This window comes from Ptiloglossa arizonensis, chromosome 1 (genome assembly GCF_051014685.1).
Source record: "Ptiloglossa arizonensis isolate GNS036 chromosome 1, iyPtiAriz1_principal, whole genome shotgun sequence".
NCBI lineage: Eukaryota > Metazoa > Arthropoda > Insecta > Hymenoptera > Colletidae > Ptiloglossa > Ptiloglossa arizonensis.
In genome coordinates, this window is record NC_135048.1 from 4837944 (window position 1) to 4861866 (window position 23923).

The 23923-nt window shown below is 38.0% G+C and overlaps 3 protein-coding genes and 1 long non-coding RNA gene across 4 annotated transcripts; 2 read left to right on the forward strand and 2 right to left on the reverse strand.

The window, feature by feature from the left end:
* Positions 1-2377: 2377 nt before the first annotated feature.
* On the reverse strand, positions 2378-5015 carry LOC143151557 (uncharacterized). The gene is made up of 3 exons (XR_012993373.1): positions 4726-5015; positions 4600-4657; positions 2378-2564 (listed from the first exon to the last, which is right to left on the reverse strand). It is a non-coding gene; the product is annotated as an uncharacterized LOC143151557 (long non-coding RNA).
* Positions 5016-5343: 328 nt separating this feature from the next.
* Positions 5344-8099, reverse strand: LOC143149921 (uncharacterized). Its single transcript, XM_076317787.1, has 6 exons — positions 7658-8099; positions 7421-7586; positions 7123-7340; positions 6877-7044; positions 6626-6804; positions 5344-6549 (listed from the first exon to the last, which is right to left on the reverse strand). Exons 1-6 carry the CDS (start codon positions 7765-7767, stop codon positions 6410-6412), a joined length of 981 nt encoding a protein of 326 aa, XP_076173902.1. The 5' UTR covers positions 7768-8099; the 3' UTR covers positions 5344-6409.
* A 298-nt stretch (positions 8100-8397) lies between these two features.
* LOC143149919 (WD repeat-containing protein 18) lies at positions 8398-10312 on the forward strand. The gene has a single exon (XM_076317771.1). It carries the CDS (start codon positions 8543-8545, stop codon positions 9815-9817), a length of 1275 nt encoding a protein of 424 aa, XP_076173886.1. The 5' UTR covers positions 8398-8542; the 3' UTR covers positions 9818-10312.
* An 8533-nt stretch (positions 10313-18845) lies between these two features.
* On the forward strand, positions 18846-23516 carry LOC143149636 (CAPA peptides). Its single transcript, XM_076317209.1, has 4 exons — positions 18846-18972; positions 19632-19898; positions 20038-20178; positions 23130-23516. Exons 1-4 carry the CDS (start codon positions 18915-18917, stop codon positions 23207-23209), a joined length of 546 nt encoding a protein of 181 aa, XP_076173324.1. The 5' UTR covers positions 18846-18914; the 3' UTR covers positions 23210-23516.
* The last annotated feature ends 407 nt before the right edge of the window (positions 23517-23923 follow it).

The following is a 23923-nucleotide window of genomic DNA, read 5'->3' on the forward strand; positions in this document are numbered from 1 at the left end:
AAAAGCAAAAAAGTGAACTCGAGTAGTAATTCAAAAGCGATAGGTGAACTCGAGTAGTAGTTCCAAAGTAAAAAGGTGAACTCTAATAGTAGTTTAAAAGCGCGAAGGTGAAGTCGAGTAGTAGTTCAAAAGCGAAAAGGTGAACTCAAATAATAGTTTAAAAGGGAGGAGGTGAACTCAAGTAGTAGTTCAAAAGCGAAAAGGTGAACTCAAATAATAGTTTAAAAGGGAGAAGGTGAACTCAAGTAGTAATTCAAGAGCGAGAAGGTAAACTCGAGTAGTAGTTCAAAAGCGAGAAGGTAAACTTGAGTAGTAGTTCAAAAGCGAAAAGGTGAACTCAAGTAGTAGTTCAAAAGCGAAAAGGTGAACTCAAATAATAGTTTAAAAGGGAGGAGGTGAACTCAAGTAGTAATTCAAAAGCGAAAAGGTAAACTCGAGTAGTGGTTCAAAAGCGAGAAGGTAAACTCGAGTAGTAGTTCAAAAGCGAAAAGGTGAACTCGAGTAGTAATTCAAAAGCGAAAAGGTGAACTCTAGTAGTAGTTCAAAAGCGAAAAGGTAAACTCAAGTAGTAATTCAAAAGCGAGAAGGTGAACTCGAGTAGTAGTTCAAAAGCGAAAAGGTGAACTCAACTAGTAGTTCAAAAGAGAAAAGGTGAATTCAAATAGTAGTTCAAAAGCGAGAAGGTGAACTCGAGTAGTAGTTCAAAAGCGTAAATGTGAACTCCAATAATAGTTTAAAAGCGAGAAGGTGAACTCAAGTAGTAGTTCAAAAGCGAAAAGGTGAACTCAAATAATAGTTTAAAAGGGAGAACGTAAACTCAAGTAGTAATTCAAAAGCGAGAAGGTAAACTCGAGTAATAGTTCAAAAGCGAGAAGGTAAACTCGAGTAGTAGTTCAAAAGCGAAAAGGTAAATCAAAGTAGTAATTCAGAAATGGAAAGGTAAACTAAATTATTAGTTCAGTATTAAGAACGTGGACTAAAGTTTAGTCCACATTCTTAGTTTAACGAGAAGGTGAACTAAAGCAGTACTTCGGAAGAGAGAAAGTAGACACGATATTTACAATCTTAGTTTACAAGTGAGAAAATCAACCGCGATAAGAGTTAAAAAATGAAAAGATAGACTTGACTAATACTTCGAAAGTGCGGACAGTAGTAGTCTGTATCGATTAAGGAACAATTTCAGTAGTAAAAAAATACTCGATGGCGGTAGATCAAAAGTGAAGAGACGGGCTGGTAGTGGTGGTCAGATAGGCGATTTACCCATTAAAGGAAGAAAGTTCGTGGAAAGACACACGCAGCTGCGTTCATGGATCATTTACGATGCCCGTTACCCTTGGCTGTGAGGTGATACGTCCTTCGGACACGACCCTATTGTTCCCGGTGAAAGGAATACGTGGACGCTCGTGTCATGCGGACGATCTTCCACAAAATAAAGGATCCTCCGTGTGGTCACCCTTCGCGTGGCACGCGCCACGATCCACCTTTCTTTTCCTCACGCGGCCAGCCGTCGCCTTTCAGATCCTCCAGGATAAGAAATTCTCCCCACAATGCGCAAGGGATTCTTTAGAACGTTACGGCTACTTTCTGCGAAACAGAAAGGTCTGCGAATTCTCCGGCACCTTTGATGTTTTGCCTAGGTCCGTGGCAACGGTATCTCTCCGTATACAATTGAAACATTTATTCTAAATTCCCGGTCTAACGTCGATGTTTCGACTTTTGTGATATTGTTGCAGACGAAGAACTTATATATCGATAATTGAGTATACCGTTATCGATGGATCGTACACCGCGATAGAGTTTCATCCGTGGAACACGATTTTGTACCGGAAACAATTCTCCGATTTATTTATGAGAAATACTCGGATATTTAAGGAACATTCAAGATATTTAAGGAACGAAAACGATCAGCTGGTATTATCAATGTATCGACACGGAGAGCCCGAACCTCGCAACAAAGTAAATAAACGATGAACGAAACGACGGGAAAAAGAAACAATGCGCATATTGCTCTTGAATGCACCCTGCTGGCTAAACACAGCATCATATTTCGATATTGCCGTTTCACCGGGGGGTGTTTTCCGAAGCTGCCCTTGAGGATTTAAAGAAGCTGGGATAAATGGCACCCCGCGTTGCGCCTATTGCGCAACCGGGATCACGATTCGAACATCAATGATTGAACGCATAAAAGAAGACAAACAATAAAGCTCTCGAGAGGGCAGGTGAAAAAACTGCCGTTCCTGAATTCACGTTCGTTTAATAACAAGCAGATTTTTCATACCTCGAGATAAAAGATCCCTCGCCCTCCAAACAAAAAAAAAAAATACACCCACTCTGCTTAATTTCTGATACCTATTTTATAAAAATTCATACGCTTTAACAGTGAAACAAAATGTAATAAAATTACAATAACAGTTTAGAGAACGAAACTCTCGATAATGATCGACCGTTGTAACGTTGAATCTCGTTGGAAAATTCACTGGCACGGACTTTGGTCCAAAGAAACGTTCTAATTTTCGCGTGCCTGCCTCCTAGATATTAATCTTCAACGGGAGCGAAAAATCCCTCTGGAAAAAGAAAATAAAATAAGTACGATAGAATGGAGACGAGGGGACGAAAAATAATAAAATTGACACCGTGAGTTCTCAATATTCTGGAGAAAATTAAATTTCTCTTAAAATTGCTTAAATTTTCAACTTAAAATTGCTGAGAAAAGATCGTCCAAGTATTGACTCCCGATTGGTACGATAACTTGTAACGCACGACTCTTAAAGAAACACTTGGAGTTAAAGGGTGGATCTTCCGTGCACGCATGCAAGAACACTCGCGATACAGATCCAGCGTCTTTAATACCGGCCCCTTCATTCATCCCGAAACGATGATAGAAGAGAAGGGTAAGAAAGACGGGATTCTCGCGGCAAGAAAGAAACGAAAGTCGAAAAGAAGAGGCACCGGGTTCGGTGGGGCGGGAGGGGGAGGGGGTGGTGACCGATACAAGTGGGACATTGAAGAAAGGGGTTAGGTCCCATACGGTGACAACGGCAAAACTCGAAACGACGTCGCCGGACTTGGCTTCCGGCCATTTCCCAGCTATCGATCCACGAAGCGTTACGACGAAGCTGCCCTACGTGCAATTATAGGTGTATCGTGTGTATAATACGACCCTGGTACGTGCATAACCGGAGGCTAGATCGTCGTCGGCATACAAGGACGATCTCCAAAATTTGGCCGCCGAACTATGATCGCGAATACTTCGATGGCCGTGCGTGGGACACGCTATTAAGTTGGTCCGAAGCTTGACATTTAACTCGACACGAAATTTTCTAACAGTTGGCGGAAAACCTTAAAAAAAAAAAAAAGAAAACGATACGAAAAATCGTGTTTCTACGAGATCTCCATTCTGGACAATTCTGGAGAAGAATTAGGGTAATATCGTGTTGGTATTCAGGACAGTGGTATGTTTTTTCGACGATTAACTTATACAGTTATGTTGCATACTTATATAATTACTCGGTATAGATACGAGGTCTTAACGATTTCACAATCGTAGACGTTGTTAAATGTATCGTATTAAACGACAGAACGCATTTACACGTAATTTGGTAATTATTCGATCCACCTTTGAGCATTTTATATTTTTTGTAATATACTTATAATTATTTAACGTAAAATATTATAATCGATAAAAGGTTATTTCGAAATTGAAATTGGAAAATACAAATTTTTACCTAATTCGAATTAAATGATATGGTAGATTTCTATTGTATTCAGTTCTAACCTATTCGTTACTGAATAATATTTCAATTTTGATTGAACCGTTTTGTAAAAATTGTAAACGAGATTAACAGAAATTGCGTTGAATAATTTATATTATATTTTTGGACATTGGGCAGGTAAGGAATTTGTATTACAGCCCCCGTTTCCCGTAACATATTTTGGTGAACTGGTGTGTAAGAAATATACAGTTCACCCACCCTACGAATGCAATACAACGGTGCGTTTCCACGTATGCGTAGAATCGATAACTGGGAATTAGTCTGACAGGCTGTCTGCCAGAACCGAGTACGTACATCTACGCGAAAAACCTCGCCAATCGTGTTATAGTAATTATATAGCACGGTCAATCAAGTTAGATATCTCTCACATGAATTTATTGCTGCCATGGAAATCGTCAGATCAATATTATTTCCCGATTCTTTATCGTTTATTGGAACTATATTTTCGATGAAACTATTGTTCCCAAATAACCTAAGAAGTTGTCGCGTAAGACGGTCGATAATGTCGATGTTTCGGTTACCGAGTCGAAATTAAGACGCACGTAATTCCGTCGAATATATCTTCCCTTCATTCAATGTGAAATTTTCGTTTATTTTAAAGAAAGAAATCGTTTCAAATCTAACGCGCCGCAAAAAACACTGCATTCAAAATCAATCTGTACGAATGTTTTTCGATACACATGCATCTCTGGATTTGTTCTTAAATTATTATAGCTTTACTTTCCAAGAAAATGTTCATTTGATTCGCATAAAAGAATGGGTATAAGTATCGTCTGTAGTCATTAAAAATTGTTATCGACAAGTTTTTATAATATTGTACACGTACCTTAGAAAAATGTTTAGATATATCTTAACTTGTATATATCAAATTCTTATCGAGAGTTCTGTAAGAGAAAATAATGTTAAAACACTTATTCGTAATAAATAAATGGTGTTAAAATTAGGTTATTACAAGTTTCTTAATGAAAGTTTTCTGTACTGTTTCTTGGTAGTTCCACTTAAGCACGCTATGAGTCAACGTCCATTCTTCGTTGAAATCGTTGGTGGAAAAAATGCCAACCATGCAGAAAGACAAACTATGGGACAAATAAAAATATGTCCGCATAAACGGCGTCGTGCAAGCCAGTACGGGACCGAGATAAATAGAGGATCCCCGTAGTCGGTACCGAGGATCAATATCTCACAACCACGTTCACAAATGCACGAGGTAACCTGCGTACATGTATACACTACCTCCATACATTAGGCGCTCTTTGATATTTTCTTTTACACCGCGAAACGTATCGACTTTTTTCGATGATCGATTAGACGGAATAGTTACGCGTGTAAAGAATATTTGCAGAATCGATACTTAATAACCACAAACATAGATAATTTTAACGTATTCGTTAAAAAAATGAAATTGTGAGCATCACCTTACGTTCATATTTAAATCACTAGTACTAATATTTAGTTATAATTATTTATACGATTAAATTTGTAATGTTATAATGTACATAACTATTTCTAAAACGAATAAATAAAACACGCGTTATTTTTATTTTAACGAAATTAACGCAAAGAATTTATCTCAATCACATATACTTCTGTTTATTATTACAATTATAAAAGAGAATCGTAAGTACACCCCATGTAGCATAACGTTACGTATAACAATGTTTCTTCGTATTTGTTTTATTTCATTCATAGTAAAATTAATTATTGTGTTATCATGTGATTAAAAGTAACCAGCTTGAATATCAAGATGACCAACCTGATTAGAAATTTCTATTTTCCGATATCGATATTATCGACTGATTTTATGTTGCCGCACATGGCGCTAAAATCAGTACATAAAGACCGCGTTTTTTTCACACCGAGGCTACTTCAGCTGTCCGAGATTGTCCTTTCTAAGTGGCAGTGAGTGGATGATAATTTGGTAAGTACTAAACAACACTATACATGCATACCGACGTTCACAGCGCTTTAAAATCAATATTCCACGTTAATTTCATCATAACGGTAGAATATGCAGATATTTCGATCAACGAACTGGAGAGTATTTCAACACACGATAATTATGAACGTATTAATAAATTTTCCCAAACTCTTTAATCAAACACAGATATTTTGTCTCACATTCATAATCGGCATAATATAAAACAAATTCTAAAAGTAGTTAAAAATTCAGATACAAGATACAAATCTTACCATGTAATCTATATTTTTTTCGTATTACTATTAATTGCACAATGCTTAAAAACTTACTTACTGAATCAATTTTTTGATATAACATTCTATTTCAAAGTTTTATAATATAATGTAAATGAAGCAAATGACAAATATTAACTGCTTGATATTATTAGCACCACATTAAGCGATCTGTTATCATAAAGTGCAATATAAATATAAATTGTTTAGTGTATTATAGTATACTTTACGGTATTAAAAATACCTTCTCCTTAACTGGCCTATAAACATTCATTCTCGAATGTTACATACAACATGTTTACTTACAAATAATTTCTTAAAAATTCAGTATTATAATATCTCCCCTCTCTAACTTCTCATGGCAATATGTTAGCTAAGATTTGATGCTGCAATTATCGCAAAAACATCGCAATTTGTCAAGATACGATTCAAGTGAAATACACATTTCAATTGAAAAAATCAGCTACCTCTGCTAACTCCCTCGCTCGTGCTTGATGGTGTGCCCAACGATCCTCTGCAAGTTTATCACTTATTCCCCACTTGTCATGATAGATACGTTTTTCACAAGTTGGACACTTTTTACCCCCTATAATTAAAAATCAATCAATGTAGTAATATTGAAATAGAATTACAACACATTTATAAAGTTATTTTATTTTTACCATGGAACGGAGGAGTCTTCATGAATGTCACAAGACATTGCAAATGAAATAAGTGACTGCAGTAAAGTCTTTCTACGTGCAAATCTGCATTCTCGTTGACTTCTGCTTTTTCTGGATTCGTTGGTAAACATAATTTTCTACACAATTGACAATGTTCTTGTGGTAAAGTTTTTATAGATCTGGGTGAAAGAGAATGAATTAAAGCTAGTAATAACACGAATTGAAAAATTGAATAGGAATAAATCAAGTACCTTATGAGGAAAGAAGTAACAATGTTTAAGGACGGTGATGGTACAAAAGGAGTTTTTTGTAATTGCTTCTTCAATGGTGGCTCTACGCACTGTCTACCTAATTCTCTTCCTTGTCCCAAAAAGTAACGAATAAATAATGGAGGAAAATTTGTGTCCGCATCTTCTAATCTGAAGTAATTGTAATAAAAATTTAGATTCGACAATCTTCTATGAAAATAGACAAAGATAGTTATCGTTTATACATACTTTACACAAACATTTGGATAATCATCTGGTACTTCAATTTTGGCCTTGAAGTAATACAATCCTTGGTGAACTTTTAGACCGATACTAGAATATTTCTGTTTTAATTTTAATTCGTCATCATTCTCTAAAATCTTTTTTAACGCAGAAATTTCATCATAACAGCATATCAAAGGATTCTCATCGATAAAGTTACGAATAAATTTTATAATCGGTAAAACCTACAACAATAAAATTCATGTAGAACATTAGTACATATAAGAAGGAAAAAATTACAGACAGAAAATTGAAATTGTTGTACCTGAGCTTTGCCCAAAAGTTTCTTACATTCCTTTTCACAAACTTCTGTTAGGCCATCGAGTAACTTTGCAGATAAAGTTTTGCTCTTCAATTCAATCAACAGTGGTGTACGTGGATAATCCTTTGAAAATTGAATGCACGCAACGATCGTTTTAAACTTAGTTTTTCTGTCGATTTAAGAATACTTGTAACGAATGAACTGTTTAATCAACGTAATTGGTATTAGAAACAAACTTACGTTATTTCCACTCGCACCATTGTGCGCACACAGGAAACGAGGCGACTACCGTCAACGACATTTTGACAAAGTTTTGAGACTTCTTGCAATTCATCGTCGATAAAGCCCATGAGAAAATTGAAACAAATTTGTTTTCGTGATTTAGCACTTATCGGTTATGTCAGCAAATCGTATCAGATATCTCAAGGGCTAACATAACATAACCAAGCTAACTAGGAAAGATAGGAAAGCGCAACCCGTGTATCCTTGTTCCACACAAATTACAATTATGTCATACGATCACGATCAAGGTCAAAGAATTTGAACTTCTCTCACTATAATCCGTGTTTTGAAGCTCGAATCAACAGTATTGCATTCCTTGTCGGTTTAATTAGATACAGTATCTTAAGTACTAAAATTTAGAATGGTAAAAAAAAAGTAATAAACGTTCATAATTAATTTGTGATGCTTTATTTTTTACAATAATAAAAACTACACGACACTTTCCAGCAAAGATCGCATCCAATCATCGCGCTGCATACATGTAAATGCAAAAATTACTGCGTTCGTACAACAATATAAAGTATGCAATTCTTGCATAATTATCACACATATTTAATCGTATTTTTCAGCTACAATTATATAAAAACGAAACATAAGTGTAACTTTATTTCATTCGATTGGTTGATATTTGGTTCGTTAAAAATGAGAAACGCGCATTGATAGGTTGCTCTAGTATCGCAACAGTCTATGGAGTAAATCTAACCTATTCTAAGACACGTGTGTACGGGAAATTTAAAATCGAGTTCGATAGTAGTGCTGATTGAAGTAAAAATAAGTTTGCACAAACTATGTCGTTACTAAAATGACCACGGTTATTTTCAAAATATAATTTAAACAGTAAAAATGTCACAAATCAGCAACACAGAGGAAGTGATAGTAACCAGTGACAGTACCGGTGAACACTGGAGTGCCGCCGTGTGGGATCCTCGAACCGGTTCATCATTATCGACCTATAAGAATGCTAGTGCTCTAACATCCCGTACCCTTCAGCTTCTAAGCGACAGTTACATAATCGGAGCCGATATAACGAAGCCGCGTATACATATTTGGCCTTTGAACAATCCAACTCCTGTACCTAACCTAAGATTAACAACACCGGGAAAAGTGACAGCTCTAGCTTCTACACCGAACGGCGCTTACATTGTCGCGGCAATTTCCGATAAGCTCTTCGTCTGGCAAGTATGCAACGGTCGGTTGCTGGGAAATTTATCGCAGCATTATCAAACCGTGAACTGTCTCTCGTTCAGTGCAGACGGTTCGATCTTTGCTAGTGGCGCTGAGGACGGTTTGGTGTTCGTCTGGTCCTTGTATCGCGTCCTAAACAACGAAAGAACCACCCCTCTGCATGGTTTCTCTCATCATTCCTTGCCAGTGAAGGACCTACAGTTTGGACACGTCCGAGGGAGGTTATGTTCCGTATCGCTTGATCGTACATGCAACATTTACGAGCCAAGTAGCGGAATACTGTTGCTCACCCTGGTGTTCGACGTGCCTCTCACCGCTGTTCGCCTGAACGCGCGCGAAAGCGATTTATTCGTCGGCTGTACCGACGGGAGCATTTATCGATTCAATTTATACGAACCGCCGCGTGGAATCGAGCATCACGTGCAAGTTCGAAAAGACAGTTCTGAAGGAACAGTCTTTCAGGGACACAAATCGACAATCGTGTCTTTATCGATATCGATCGATTGTCGTTATTTGCTCTCCGGCTCGATCAGCGGCGAAGTGCACGTTTGGGACGTCGCCAGCCAGCAGATTCTTCGAACGATCGATCACAAGGGACCAATCACGGCGGCGTTCTTCGCGAAACACTACGAGAATTTCCGGGTCACCGAGCTTAAGCCGCGTCTGCAAGTATCTAACCTGCAGAGGATATCGGACGATACCGATGGAAAGCAGAGTTCCATCGAGGTGATTTCGCGGGACCGAAATCCCGTAGACGTCTTGAACTTTGACGATTACGTCGGGAGTAACGCCGAATCGGAGGTATCGAATGATCCGTCTTCGTGTAAGCTGTTCGAGATGAAGGAGAAGATTGAGGAACTGAAGAAAATCAACGCGGCTATATACGAATACAGCGTGAAACATATACTAGATGGGGCGAACAACGATCGGTGAATCGCTGATTATCAATTTCGAATATCCAAAAGTTTGTGGATAAATTATCTCGACGCGTTTTTATATGAAAACTTACTTCAATAAAGAGTACCTGTTGTCACTTATGATTGTAAATGTTAAAGATCATTACTCCTAACTCGATTAGACTTTCATATAATGTTATAATATATTTAAAAAATTTGTCCGTAATAGGTCATAATCTACACTAGTATTTTTCAAAATAACGGAGCGTTTTACGATCTAAAGAGGGCGCGAAGAGAATTTGTAATGCAGACATGTGAATAACTGGAAATTGTTTTCAATCGATTAACTAATTTAATTGAAGAAACAATTGTAATTAACTTCAATCGCTATTGAAAAGTCAGATTCCAATTATAATTGGAGAATTAAATGTTAGTTTTTAAGTGTGCGACATAAATAATTTTTTCTTGGAAATAGAATGCATTCAATTATGGAACATATTGATTCTGGTTAAAGTTTTAATAAAAGTTTTCGTATGAACATATGTAACAGCACATGTTTATCCCTTTCATTTATTATAAAATTACAAATTTTGTATAAATTTATAAATCTTTTATCATCTTACAAATTGCATATATATTTATAAATGGTATATTTTGTAAATTTATTAAAAGTTTCTTAAAAATTTGTCAAGTTATAAACTACATTTAAGTTTATACAAAATTTGTCAATTTATAAACAATTTACAAGTTACTATAGAATTTATACATTTTTACGAAGTTTTAAAATTTATAGAATTAAAAAAAAATTGCTTTTACAATTGACAATAAATTAATTGTAATTAATCGATTTTAATTTCTATAAGCAATTGATTATTGCAATTATATAAGTTGTAATCACGTCAAGCAATGGATTCTGCAATTGAACAATTTGTTGATTATGATAATACTAAGTAAATTTTTTTTATACCTTTTTATCTTTTCAGAGATGAATTGCATTGTACGAAGAAGACTAAAATGTAATTGATATTGACCCAATTTTGTGTCGCTGATGCTGCATAATATTATTGGGAAATTTATATATGAATATTTACAATGTAAAAATAATAAAAAATTTAAATGTATCCATATTTGCCAATGTCCTTGAATAGATTATATATATATGTATATATATTTCATTTATTTTATATAATTGGAATAAATCCTTCCAATAATAAAATTTTAGTTTAAAAAAAAAAAAACAAAAAAAATATATCATTTAGTTATTCGCGATTTTTGTTCAAAGAAATACAAACACTTATAAAATGAAATATTTATTTTACAAACAGGAATTCATAATTATCATTACATTTTTATTAACTGTAATGTTTCCGACGATAAAAAGTAAATTGGACAATTGAAATAAAATTGTTCTTAATGACACATTGAAGCTATAAAGTGTTCCTTAATCTTAATGTCTCAAAGGAGAGAGATTTTACTGAAACGAAGCAAATATAAATATTATGTGCAAGAAGAGTGGTAGGATAAATTTTGGAATTAGTCTCAGATTTCGTAATATCGAAGAGAGGTGGTAGAAAAATTTGTACAAATACATATATTATTGGAGAACCTGACAATTAAACGGGACTGGTAGAAAAATAAATATAACTACACATCGAGATATATAACTAAACAGAGATGTTTTTAAAACATCCATGTATAGCTGCCAAGCCAATTAAACAAGATTCTCGTTACTCGCAAGTAACGTGCAGTCAGAGTCCTATATACATGAAAATAATTCACATGGAAAACGCTCTTCTATTTTTACCGTATTTTTGCCAATATTTTCAAACCTTTACAGAGAATTTAATGTACAGTCGCAATATACACAAATTAATATCATTGAAAAACGCAATTTTAAACAACAGAAAACTGCATTGAATAAAATAAATATTCAACTGTACTCTACTCCATGAAATACGTTAATGTCGTTAGGAGACTATTGATACCTTAAATAATTATTTAATACAGTGTATTCGAATACACAGTGCGTGTCCTTTTTGTTTAAACCATTTATTGTTTTACACCTTACTTCGAAAGACAAACGTACCAATACTAGAGTTTCATTGTACACTATTGTGAAAACAACAAATGAATCGTTTAAAGGGAATATTTTAATAATAGAATCATGATCATCGTAATATCGCGATGAAAAAATTATAAGAAGAGTTAAATACAAATGATGCGCGATTTGTAATTTTCTCACGTATCTTGCGCTCAGAATAATAAATTTCGTCTTCTTAACGCCTCTCGATTTATTCGATCAATAACAACGTGTAAATTCCGTTGATAAACTAATCGTGCTACATTTTTGTAAATTAATGTATTCTTGAGTGAAAATAAAGTTCGTGGAGATTCTCTTCAGTTTTCCGGTACACGTTGGAACACATATGTAGAGAAGAATGAGTACACAACTGGCGTTACATCGCCGAAAAAAAATTAAGTCAAAATACTCTCGAAAACAATGCACTTTCCTCGTTAATGTGACATAAAAAGTTTGCAGAATATCTGAGTTTTCCACGTTCTGTACATTAGTTACGTGCAGCCTGTAAAAGAATCTGAATCCCAAGCTAGTCTTTAAAACGTTAAACTATTTTTGTTGAAAATGTGGAGCTCCGCTCGAAATAAATAGAAATGAAATTTTGCAATGTAATCGCATCTGGAGTCGCGAATGGAACGATCCCGACAATGCGATGAAAGGAGAATAATTCTGTTGATAGATTCTGTGCCTTCCAAAGATGAATCTTCATCTCTCTCAGTTCTCGGCTAATATTGTAAAACACACCGTGATTTCGGCCGACACCGGAGAAAAATGGGATTAATTATTCTCGCAGCATTAGTCACGATCATAATTTCCGCGTTGCGTAATTTTACATTACCGGATCATGGGATTCCGTCGTATTTTTCACCATCGCTTTGCAGCCTCATAAACAGCCACTCGTATTTTATCCCGGGCGTAATTGCTTTACAAAAATGAAATCCAGATACGGTAATTTTAAAAGCGACCGGCTCTCTAGTTGATCGGGCATTTTCTGATAAAACGTAAACGCGTGGTTGAAATTGTTTCGACCACGATAACCCACCCCCAAAGACGCATAAATGTATAAAATTAAAACATGACGGAAAATGTAATTCAACGCTTAACCCTATCTGCCTCGAGATGATTATTTTAACGGAAAAAAAAATATTTCTAACCAAGGAGTGTTGGCGCAGTTGAATAGCGATACACGTTTATGCAAAAATATGAATCGAAAACTAATCGAAAAGTTCAAATATTACATTGTACCGATACATGAAACAATACACTATCGCAATACCTTCAATTAGATTTCTGGCACGAATTGAAACTAAGATTGAAATAATTCCAACTTTTCCGAAATCTTGTTTTTAAATGTCACAATAATCCAACCAATGACGTGCTGTAATTCACCATATATTTGAAAATAATGGTCGAGTATAACTTATACGTGAAATTACACCACTTGAAGTTAGCGACTCCGTATGAAATCATCGGGACAGAAAGTCACCGACTGTACATCTTACAAAAAAAAAAAAAAAAAATGATGGAAACGTAAATTTGTACTAGGACGGACAATGATTGCGCGGAGTTTTTATATTTGCGGGCCAGTTAAGCCAAATAAACGCGAAAAGAAACATTGTTTCGCCCAAAGAAAAGAATTTCATGCAAAAAGAAAGGAAGCTTGTCATTCTTTTGTCATAAATTTGTTTCATCATGTGCTTACAAGCTCCAGTTATGGGATACCCTGCCAACTTCAACGAAACTTTTCATTGTGCCTAACACAATGATTTGCGAGCTCCGCGTACTCTCAAGAAGAGGGAGGAAAAAGAGAGAAAAAAAAAAAAAAGATATGGAGTTTAAATGGACGCGGTGGCTGTCGGTGGAGGTGGAGGATGGTCGAGAGACTAAGCAACTCATCCCTATCTCGTTCGTTAGACAAGAATGAAGCGTTTCAATTTTCGACCGTATCGCCCGACATAGTCGCTTCCCTTTGATTACGATATTTGCGTATCTTCGTAATCGCGAAGAAAATGTTCCCCGGTAAACAACATTAATGAACCCGGACGAGATGGTCAATATTATTCGAATCGGTCCTTTGAATACTCTCTGTCTTCGACTGTCTTTCGTCCGGGTATTCCCCAAAGTAAACTCGCGCTACGAGTTCGCTTAATTAAAACGTAACACGGAGTGATCGATCTTAAACGTTAAATATGGCGCGTATCAGCCCACTGTTCTCTGCTCCTTTGTATTTAAATTAGACGCAGCCATGGCGCGCGAATGAATGCAAATTAGACGTTCACGAAAGTGTTCTCGTATGTCGGAATTAAATTACCTAGGCCTAAGGCAGCCACCCAGGATAGAAAGGTTTGCATGGGAATTGGCCTGCTGAACGGAATTGATGCCCGGATGACCTCGCTGAATCTTTCGTTTCTTTCCTCGAGAGCGCCACTCGTTACATATTGATCGTTTGCTTTCGATATTCTTATTATTCGATACTCGAGTAACCGCGGATATTAACGGAGGTGATACCGAATCAGAAAAGTATTGTTTCGTATCGAGCTGGGAAGAGCGTATCCAAGTCGAATCAATACCCTTTTCGTATTCCATAAAGCTACCGGGATGTATCAGTTACACGCGATGCGAATATAGCGTCTATTTTCATGCAAACGACCCGTTATCGAGAGGATAGGAAAAAGATCCGGCGATTTAGCGACCGGTGATGAATATACCCAATTGTTTAGGTATCTCCGCGGCAAGAAACGAAGCAACCGAGATTTCGGGATCGTGGGTGACACTTAACAGAAACTCACACTTAACGAATGATCTAATTTTCGTGATTGCCGCAGATTTCGGAAGGCTACATATTTCTCTACGATAAGTGTAACGGCTAATCTTGGCTAAAGATTTACCATCGAGACGATACAACAGAGATTTCCACGCAACGAGAGACCGAAGAGTTGAACTCTGGAGATCTTAGGTGATACTTAAATGGACTTCCCGGTTCTGTCCACTTGTTACGAAGAATTTTGTTTTCGCGACAACGACGGGTTCCAAAAGTCTGTATTACTTCTCCACGATGAGAGCAGTGTTTATACTTGTGCACAAGATTCACTGTTCAGAAGACGCGAGCTGAGTTAGCGATCGAATACACGAAATTGTACGAGAGTTCTCGTCGAAAGAACACTGAAGGTTTTATATCCAGTGGATCATGGATCGATAGTTGCGAATCGGACTCCCAGGTTCCGGGTTTCTTGAAATTGGAAGTTTTCGGAAGCCCGTATATTTTGTTAGGTGATGAAGAGCTCAATCTGCGTTCAACCGGAGGAATATCACCCAGAACGTCTACTTTGGAACTAAGACGAACCATCGATGGAAAAATAACAGATGATTTTAAGACACGATTTTATCGAAATTTTATTCTTCACTTTTTATTCCTCGTTAGTAAAGATATCACATCGGTTCTCTCTTTATTACCACGGTACGATCATTTGACTATCCCTCTGACCGTATCACGGTAGAGGAACGTCAAAAATGGTTTTCGTTTCCTAAGTTTTTCATATTGAATTCCACAATGACACGTATTCAGATCCAGGGATATTGAACAAGTGCGGCTGGCCTTTCCAGAAAAATGTGCAATATGGTGTCGCGGAGATTAAAGTACTTCTCTGTGTCCTGCGTTCCACGAGCACGTATACATCACGACCCATCGCGTAATACGGCATAATCTGTGCCGTTATGATCGCATCACGCATTTATAAATCTGTATTCGATCCTGGGTACACGGTATGGTCGCCTAGCACGTGCAAGGTGTGGATTCGGATTATAACGAATCATTACAATTATCCGATTTCAAACGCAACGTGCACGATTTTAGATCGATTCAAACCAATTCGTCTGTTTTCAACGGTATCGTGTGAAAAACAGAAAATTGACTAATAAGTACGAGATCAATTTTTCAATCGTCAGGATGTCACGTGAATACGATGGTGCTTTCGGAACGTTACGCGTTACACGATAATGCTTTCGAAGAATTTAAACGCGTTGACTCTGAATCGCAGGTTAAATTCTGACGCGGTACATCTTCAAACGCTATTACGAGTTACAGCCAAATGAATTGGCCGCTCAGTCAACGAGGGATCTCCCCACTACACCATCCGACTACCCCCACCACTCTATCGTCTCTGTGCGGTGATCTGCAGATAAACGATGCTTTGCACAACGTTGTAAACAAAAGAGTAATAAAAAGGTCAATTATCGTTCGATTGTCATAGTAATCCTTCGCAGAATTCTTAAATTGAGATTATTATACATGGTAAAGAATAAAGATTCGTCATTGAAAAAGAACATACGTAATTGAAAAAAGCCAACGTAGAACGAGAAAGAGCACTCGTAATGGCAGCCTGGTGGCAAGTGACCTAACCTAGACGTGGCCCAGACTCGATGATTGCTCATCGAAGAGACTCTCCTTTGTGAAGTATCGATAAAACGAACTATCAATTTCCGCGAATTACTGATTTTTCACGAGTAATTATGCGGGCGCAGTTTACGCCGAGGATCGTAATATCGTTTTATTGCGTAAGGCGCTAACGAAGGATAAACTTTTTGTTTACGGGCGCAGCCTGCAAAATAATTGTATCGGTGAAACTTTAACAGTTTGGAAACAACTAGAAATACCGGCGGTAATGTATCCTTTCGACTTTTACGGGCTCTCCAAGGAAGGAACTTCCTGGGATATTAAGAATTGCGTTTGTTATTTCAAACGAGTTATTCGATTTCGCGTGAATGGTCGGTTTAGGCGGCAAACAATACCGTTACTTGCAAAATAATGTTACACCCGATTACAGGTGTGCAGAAGCCGTTAATTATCGCGCAATTAATTAGTTCGTCGTTTATAGTGGCTACAACTGTTACTCTGAAATTTTACAATTGTTGAATAATGTAACTAATAATGTCAAATAAATAATAAATTGTAAATACTAAACGCTACGTATTGCGAGAATATTATTAATGTAAATAACGTTGTTGTTACGAATGAAAAATGTTTAATCGATGTAATTTAAAGAGGAGTTTAAATATCTTTATTATTCATCATTGATCGCAGACGTCTTCTCTTCTCTTTTCGATAAATATTGTTTTTGAACAAAAATACACGATATAAATAATGTAGAAACGCTGATGGTTGAACGGCTAGATTATTTACGATTTTTATTCGAATCGATGTCGCGTTACTTATTCAGCATAAATAATAAAAAGCTATTTTAAAATGATTGTCCGTACAGTCGGTGAAATTGTTTACCAATGGTATTTTCTTCGTAGTATGTACATCCACGAATAAATATTGTTACGGCTTAACATTTTCCAGAATTAATGTATCCGCAGTTACAGAGTTTAATGGAAATATTTTCGATCTTCACCGAATCGACTCGAGCATTGGAACGCTATTGGAGGGACACAAGTTCCTCGTTCATTTCTGAATCGCACGTTTTCGCAAAAAATTCGCTTCCGGGGAACAACATATCGACCTAGAAATCAATTCGACTCTAACTTGTAATTTATATCGGGGATGAAACACATTCCCAGAGTTCCGTGTCATTGCATTAAATACAGAGGAACCAGAGCGGTTTCTGTTAATTCCGAAATACGATTTATAGAGAATGTCCAACAATTTCGGTAAACATTAATTGGTGTTCTGAATGTTTGCACGTCCCTGCATGGCCCTTTTATTATACAGGGCGACGCGACGAATACCATCGACACTCTCTGTTGTTGTTAGCAACACAACAAGCTGATAAATTATGCATCGATGTTGTTTCGCATATCATTACACACTTATTTGCGAAAGAGACTTTTGAAAATATCGACAACGTTAAAGTGACCTTGAATAATACGATCACCCGATACACTGGGTTGTTCGATAAGTTTTGTCGTTCGATCAAATTTATTGAACAATAACTGCATCGAACGGTTCTGTTCTCTTCGTTTAATCAAACGACAAAACTTATTGAACAACCTATCACAGGTTGTGTTTACACAACCCGTGTTTTTGTTTACATTCAGATGAATTTAATGACACGACCTCGAAGCACTTCTGAGTAAATAAATTCAACCTAATTTTACCTAACCTTTCTTGTCGATATTTGTATAAACGCAACAACGTGACCGTGATGTGACCTCGGGTACGAAAATTTAATATTCCGTATCCGTCTTCGATACACGAGGAAACCTTAACGGAAAAATATTAATTTTCGATGTTTCAGCGTGTATTGAAATCCCTCTTCAGGGAATTCATCCGAAGAGTATTCGACTTTCCCGTTAACTCGTGCCGATATGATAAGTTACGACACCCTACCAATTTTAAAAGCATTTCAGAAGCATTTTGATCGTTGATAAGTATTATTCCAATTGGATAATTTTTCGTTGAATTTATTTCTCAAACTGTACATACGGAACGTGAAAGTTTGAAGAAATTGATCGACGTAAGCGACAATTCAAACCTACCGTGTTACACTTTTCGAGCAAACGGTCGTCGGGTTAAAATTTTATAATCGTGTAAAAAAATTTGTTTAGAAACGTTCCTGGTGTGTCCAATAGTACCGTAGGTATCATCCTAGGGGCGAAACGTTGGAGGGTGGTTTTAACCATTAAACTTAAATTATAGCAGCTAAAAAAGAAATACGTGTCCCTTATTCTTAACTGCTCTGCAAACCTGAAAAGTTTCGCGAAGACTTTTGTTTTAACGTCCTTGCAAAAACGAGTCACTCTTGGCAATAGAAGTCGCTCATCGCGACAAGGTCCACGGCCAAAAGTTCGATCATCAGCGAGCGAGCGAGCGACGAATAAGCGTGCCGATCGTGCGAATGAGAATGACACCGGGCGGCGTGGAGGCAAAGTGTGAGATGGGGAATGTGAAACGAGAGGGTTGAACCCCCCGGGGGCTTGGGGTGGCGAGCACCATAGCTGGCGCAAGGTATAAAATCAGACGTCGGATACCTGGGGGCATTCAGTGCCTGTTAGATCCCGTGCTCCGTAGCATCGCTTCATCGAATTTCGATCACTGAGACCGACTGCCGCCATTGCAATGACAAATCACCTATTTGTATTCCTGGTCGTTCTAATATTTTCCACTTCTCTCAACCGTAAGTGTGTACTCTCCGATCGATCCGGTTACCAAGACTTCCATATTTTTCACTGTTTCGCGGTTCGTTACACCGGAGAACTCACTGCTATCCATATTCGGCCATTTTTCTCTGTTCCTCGGGCCTTCCTTTCTGTTCGCAGAAACTTTGCCTGGCTCCGCTAGCGCAAATGTTGCGTACGAGAGCACATTGAAATTTATAGAACCGGAAAGAATTTTTAATATTTCCGTTTCCATACTTTTTGTCAATTACTGGAAACTAGACGCGGGACTATTGTATCCCCTGGTCTAACGTTAGGAACCTTGTCTATAAGAGCGCATTGAAATTTACGGGACAAGACAATTTTAAATATCTATTTCATTCTCCAAGTAGTCGGTGCACCGTTTGGAATTTTCCAACGTTTCTATACCTTTTGTTAATTATTGGAAAGTAGAGACTAGTTCTCAAGTATACGAGAACGTATCGAAATTTTGTGAAACCGAATGGAAATATTTATTTTATCGACACTTTGCCATCCAAAAACTTCAGCACCGGTCCCAAAAGCATCGTTCTGTTTAAAATACAATACGTGTTTCTGTCGTCGAACGACACCGTTTGTTAAGAACTCGACTGTTGTGTTGGACTGGACGTGGTTGTGTTTCAATCCTCTGTTCTTTCAGAGGCTGAGAAATTGAAAACAAACAACAGACGGACATCCGGATTGGTGCCGTATCCCAGGATCGGTAGGAGTTTCGAAATGGCCGGATTTTCGCGTCCAGATCGCGCCGAAGGGATGTTCAACTATCCGAGAGTCGGCCGGTCCGAGATGCCGCCGATTTCGAATATTAATTTCAACCGCTACCTCGACATGGAACCCGAAGCAGACGTTCAGTTTTATAACCAGCGCGACACAGACACGAGCCCGGCCGTGGACCAGGACTACGAAGGTGAAGCATCGTTGTCGCTTGCTTGAGTTTTTGTTTGAGTTTACGAATGCGAAGAGCTCGGGGCTCGTCTATATCGCTCGCCGAGCATACGAAAAATGGTACGACGCTTGATTTATAGACTTTCGCGATATTGTGTCAGGATACGTTGGAAGATCGATGAACTTCAAGACCAAAAATCTGAAGGATACCGCATGGCTGATCCCAGATCGTCAGTACATGAGGGAATACCGCCCGGTGCAGAAGATCGACGAGAACAGATCGCTCTACTCTAACATTCAAGGTACGAAACACGTCTGACACCTTTGTGCGATTTTGGCTCTTGTCTTGCGAAGTGCACGAAATTTTCACGGATACGATACCAAGTTCGCAAGATATAGGAAAATCTTACGTCTTGCTGTCGTTTTTCTCTTGGAAAACCTATCCTCGTATTCGACCGTTCACTCTACGAGCATCAGTCTTTTTCCGATCTGGGCGTAGAACTCTGCTCGTCACAAAGTGTTTTTGGCTCTCGTCTAAACGCTGGAAATTTTCATGGATTCGGGACAAATTTCGGCAGATCTGAAAGAATCTTTCTACTTGTTAATGTATCTTTCTTCTCTTGGAAACCCTATCCTTATATTCGACCGTTCACTCTCGACGAGCATCGGTCTTTTTCCGATCTGGCGTAGAACTCTGCTCGTCACAAAGTGTTTTTGGCTCTCGTCTAAACGCTGGAAATTTTCATGAATTCGGGACAAATTTCGGAAGATCTGGAAGAATCTTTCTACTTGTTAATGTATCGTCCTTCTCTTGGAAAACCTATCCTCGTATTCGACCGTTCACTCTCGACGAGCATCGGTCTTTTTCCGATCTGGGCGTAGAACTCTGCTCGTCACGAAGTGTTTTTGGCGACGGCGGATCCGCGTGAAAATCTATTCCATCGATACGTGATCCGCGAGCAAAAGTGCGGACGTGTATCGCGAATGTTCTGTTGATGCGGCCCACCCGATCCAAATGCCAATTTAATTTTTCCCCTCGTGCCGCTCGTATTTCGTCCCCGCTCGCTATACGTTCCATCGCACGGATCGGATTTGCGGAGAATAAAGCGCATTATAATGCGGTATTTATACAGGGCGTCCTGAAATCCACCGGCCAAATGGCGCCAACGTGTTTTGCGAACGGAAATAATGGACAGTTTGAGTGTTACGCGTTGATGCTTTCGGATCAATAACTTAGCCAAGGAAGAGAATTTTTTGCCTGCATAGTCTGTATCCTCTTAACAGACCCCGGAGATCGTCGAAGATATCGACGATCAACAAATAGGGTCAACAATTTAGCCGAGAAGAAGAATGTTTTATCTATGGCCTGTCAAAGTGCCTAGAATCGCTCTGTACCCCCTTAAAAGACCCGGAGATCATCAAAGATATCTCGTGCGACAAATAGGGTCGATGGTTTAACCGAGAAGAATTTCTTATATGTGACCCGTCAAAGTGCTTAGAATCAGTCGGTATTCACCATGACGGATCCGGAGATCGTCAAAGTCATCTCGTGTCTATGAATAACGATCACCGGTACGAAGAAGAATTTTCTATCCACGATCCACCCAAGTGTCTAAATAGACAGCGAGTGCGTTTGCACTCTCTTGAAAGACCTGGAGATCATCGAGCATACTTCGTGTCCTAACTAGCGCGAACGTTATTGCCAATAAGTAGAATTTTCGTATATGCAGCCTGAGAAACTTCTTGGAGTCAATGTATCTTCCTAATAGTCCTGGACTCGCTCCAGCAACTATACCCCGTTGTACTTTCTACAGTCCACTTACATTTTCCTAACGGTCGTGTATGTTATCAAACATATTTCACGTTCAACAACTTGAATCAACAGATTATCCAAGAAGAAGATCTTTGTATTCATAGTCTGTCCAAGTTCTTGGACACCATTTGTGTTCTTGATGACATCGACAATGCCTGTCTCGTTTCACTTGCTACAATTCACTCGCATTCTCCTAATAGTCGTGTATATTGTCAAACATATTTCACGTCCAACAACTCGAATCAACAGTTTATCCAAGGTGAAGATCTTTTTATTCACAGCCTGTCAAAGTTCCTGGATTCAATCTGTTCTTTCCTAACAGTCGTGTATATTGTCAAACATATTTCACGTCCAACAACTCGAATCAACAGCGTATCCAGGATAAAGATCTTTTTATTCGTAACCTGTCCAAGTTCCTGAAGTCGATCTGTACTTTCCTAACAGTCGTGAATGTTGTCATATTTCACCTCCAATCGTTTGAATCAACAATTTATCCAAAAAGATCTTTCTATTCATAGCCTGTTTATGTTCCTTGAGTCAATGGGTACTTTCCTAACTGTCGTGTACGCTGTCAAGTATATTTTACCTCTAATAATTTGAATCAGAAGTTTATCCAAAATGAAGATCTTTTTAATAATAGCCTGTCCAAGTTCCTGGAGTCGATCTGTACTTTCCTAACAGTCGTGAATGTTGTCATATTTCACCTCCAATCGTTTGAATCAACAATATATCCAAAAAGATCTTTCTATTCATAGCCTGTTTATGTTTCTGGAGCCAATCGGTACTCTCCTAACAGTTCTTAATGACATGGACAACGCTTCTATCCCGTTTTACTTGCTACAGTCCACTTGCATTTTCTTAACAATCCTGTATGTTATAAAACATATTTCACCTCCAATAATTTGAATCAACAATTTATCCAAAAAGATCTTTCTATTCATAGTCTGTCCATGTTCTTGGAAACAATCTGTACTTTCCTAACAGTCGTGTACGCTGTCAAATATATTTTACCTCCAATAATTTCAATCAACAGTTTATCCAAAAAGAAGATCTTTTTAATAATAGCTTGTCCAAGTTCCTGGAGTCAATCTGTACTTTCCTAACAGTCGTGTCCGCTGTCAATTACATTTCACCTCCAATAATTTGAATCAATAGTTTATCCAAAAAGAAGATCTTTTTAATAATAGCTTGTCCAAGTTCTTGGAGTCAATCTGTACTTTCCTAATAATCGTGTACCCTGTCAATTACATTTCACCTCCAATAATTTGAATCAACAGTTTATCCAAAAAGAAGATCTTTCTATTCGTAGCCTGTCCATGTTCTTGGAGTCAATTTGTACTCTCCTAATAGTCCTGAATATCATCGCCAATGACTTCTACGGAACCAGTAGCTGCACTAATGTCTTCGCGTTATCAATATTTGTCCGATGATCGGTTGCAGGCCCTCGAAACGGTCAACCGTCGTTTAACGATTACACACCGAGACTGGGACGCGAGGGCAACATCGAACGAGCTATCTGAAAGTGATTTTCCGTTTCAACACGAGAGGACCCCAACACGACGGAGAACCCAACGTGGTGCAGCACTATTCGATCTACGAAGCTCTCCGTCGATGACCAATCTCTGTTTTAAATTCGTTCCGGTGATACGTGTCGTTAATCGAACTTTATACAACAAATTATAGGCTACGGTAGATCACACCATTAACCAACGGACTCGAATATCTATATTTATTTCGATGATTGCGAACTTTTGACGGAACGTGCACCATGTAGCTCGTACGATAGAGTATACGCTGACATAAGAACGGATAAAATAAAAGGCAGTGAAATTACGTTTCTTTTTCAACGGAACCCACTTCGACGATAAACGTACCACCTATCCTATTTCTCTTCCGGCGATTTCTCCTTGAATTTCCACCTCGCTGCGAATACACATAGCAATTGATATCGGCTACCCGAAATTCTCCTCGAACGTTTTCCTCAAATTGAAAAACGGATGACGATCGCGATGATATGGATCCGTGGAACGCCCGAGGATCGAGGGAAATGCGATGCAACGAGCCTCGAGTAATCGTGCTGCTCGAAATTCCGCTTTTCGCAAAGCTGTACCATCGGTTGTTTGTTTAATTAAACTTACGATACGTGTCCTCTAGGCTACCGAGAAGTATTTAACCCTGGATCGAGGCATTGAAGTCTCTTCAATCTCCTGGATATTTATTTCAATTAAACGCAA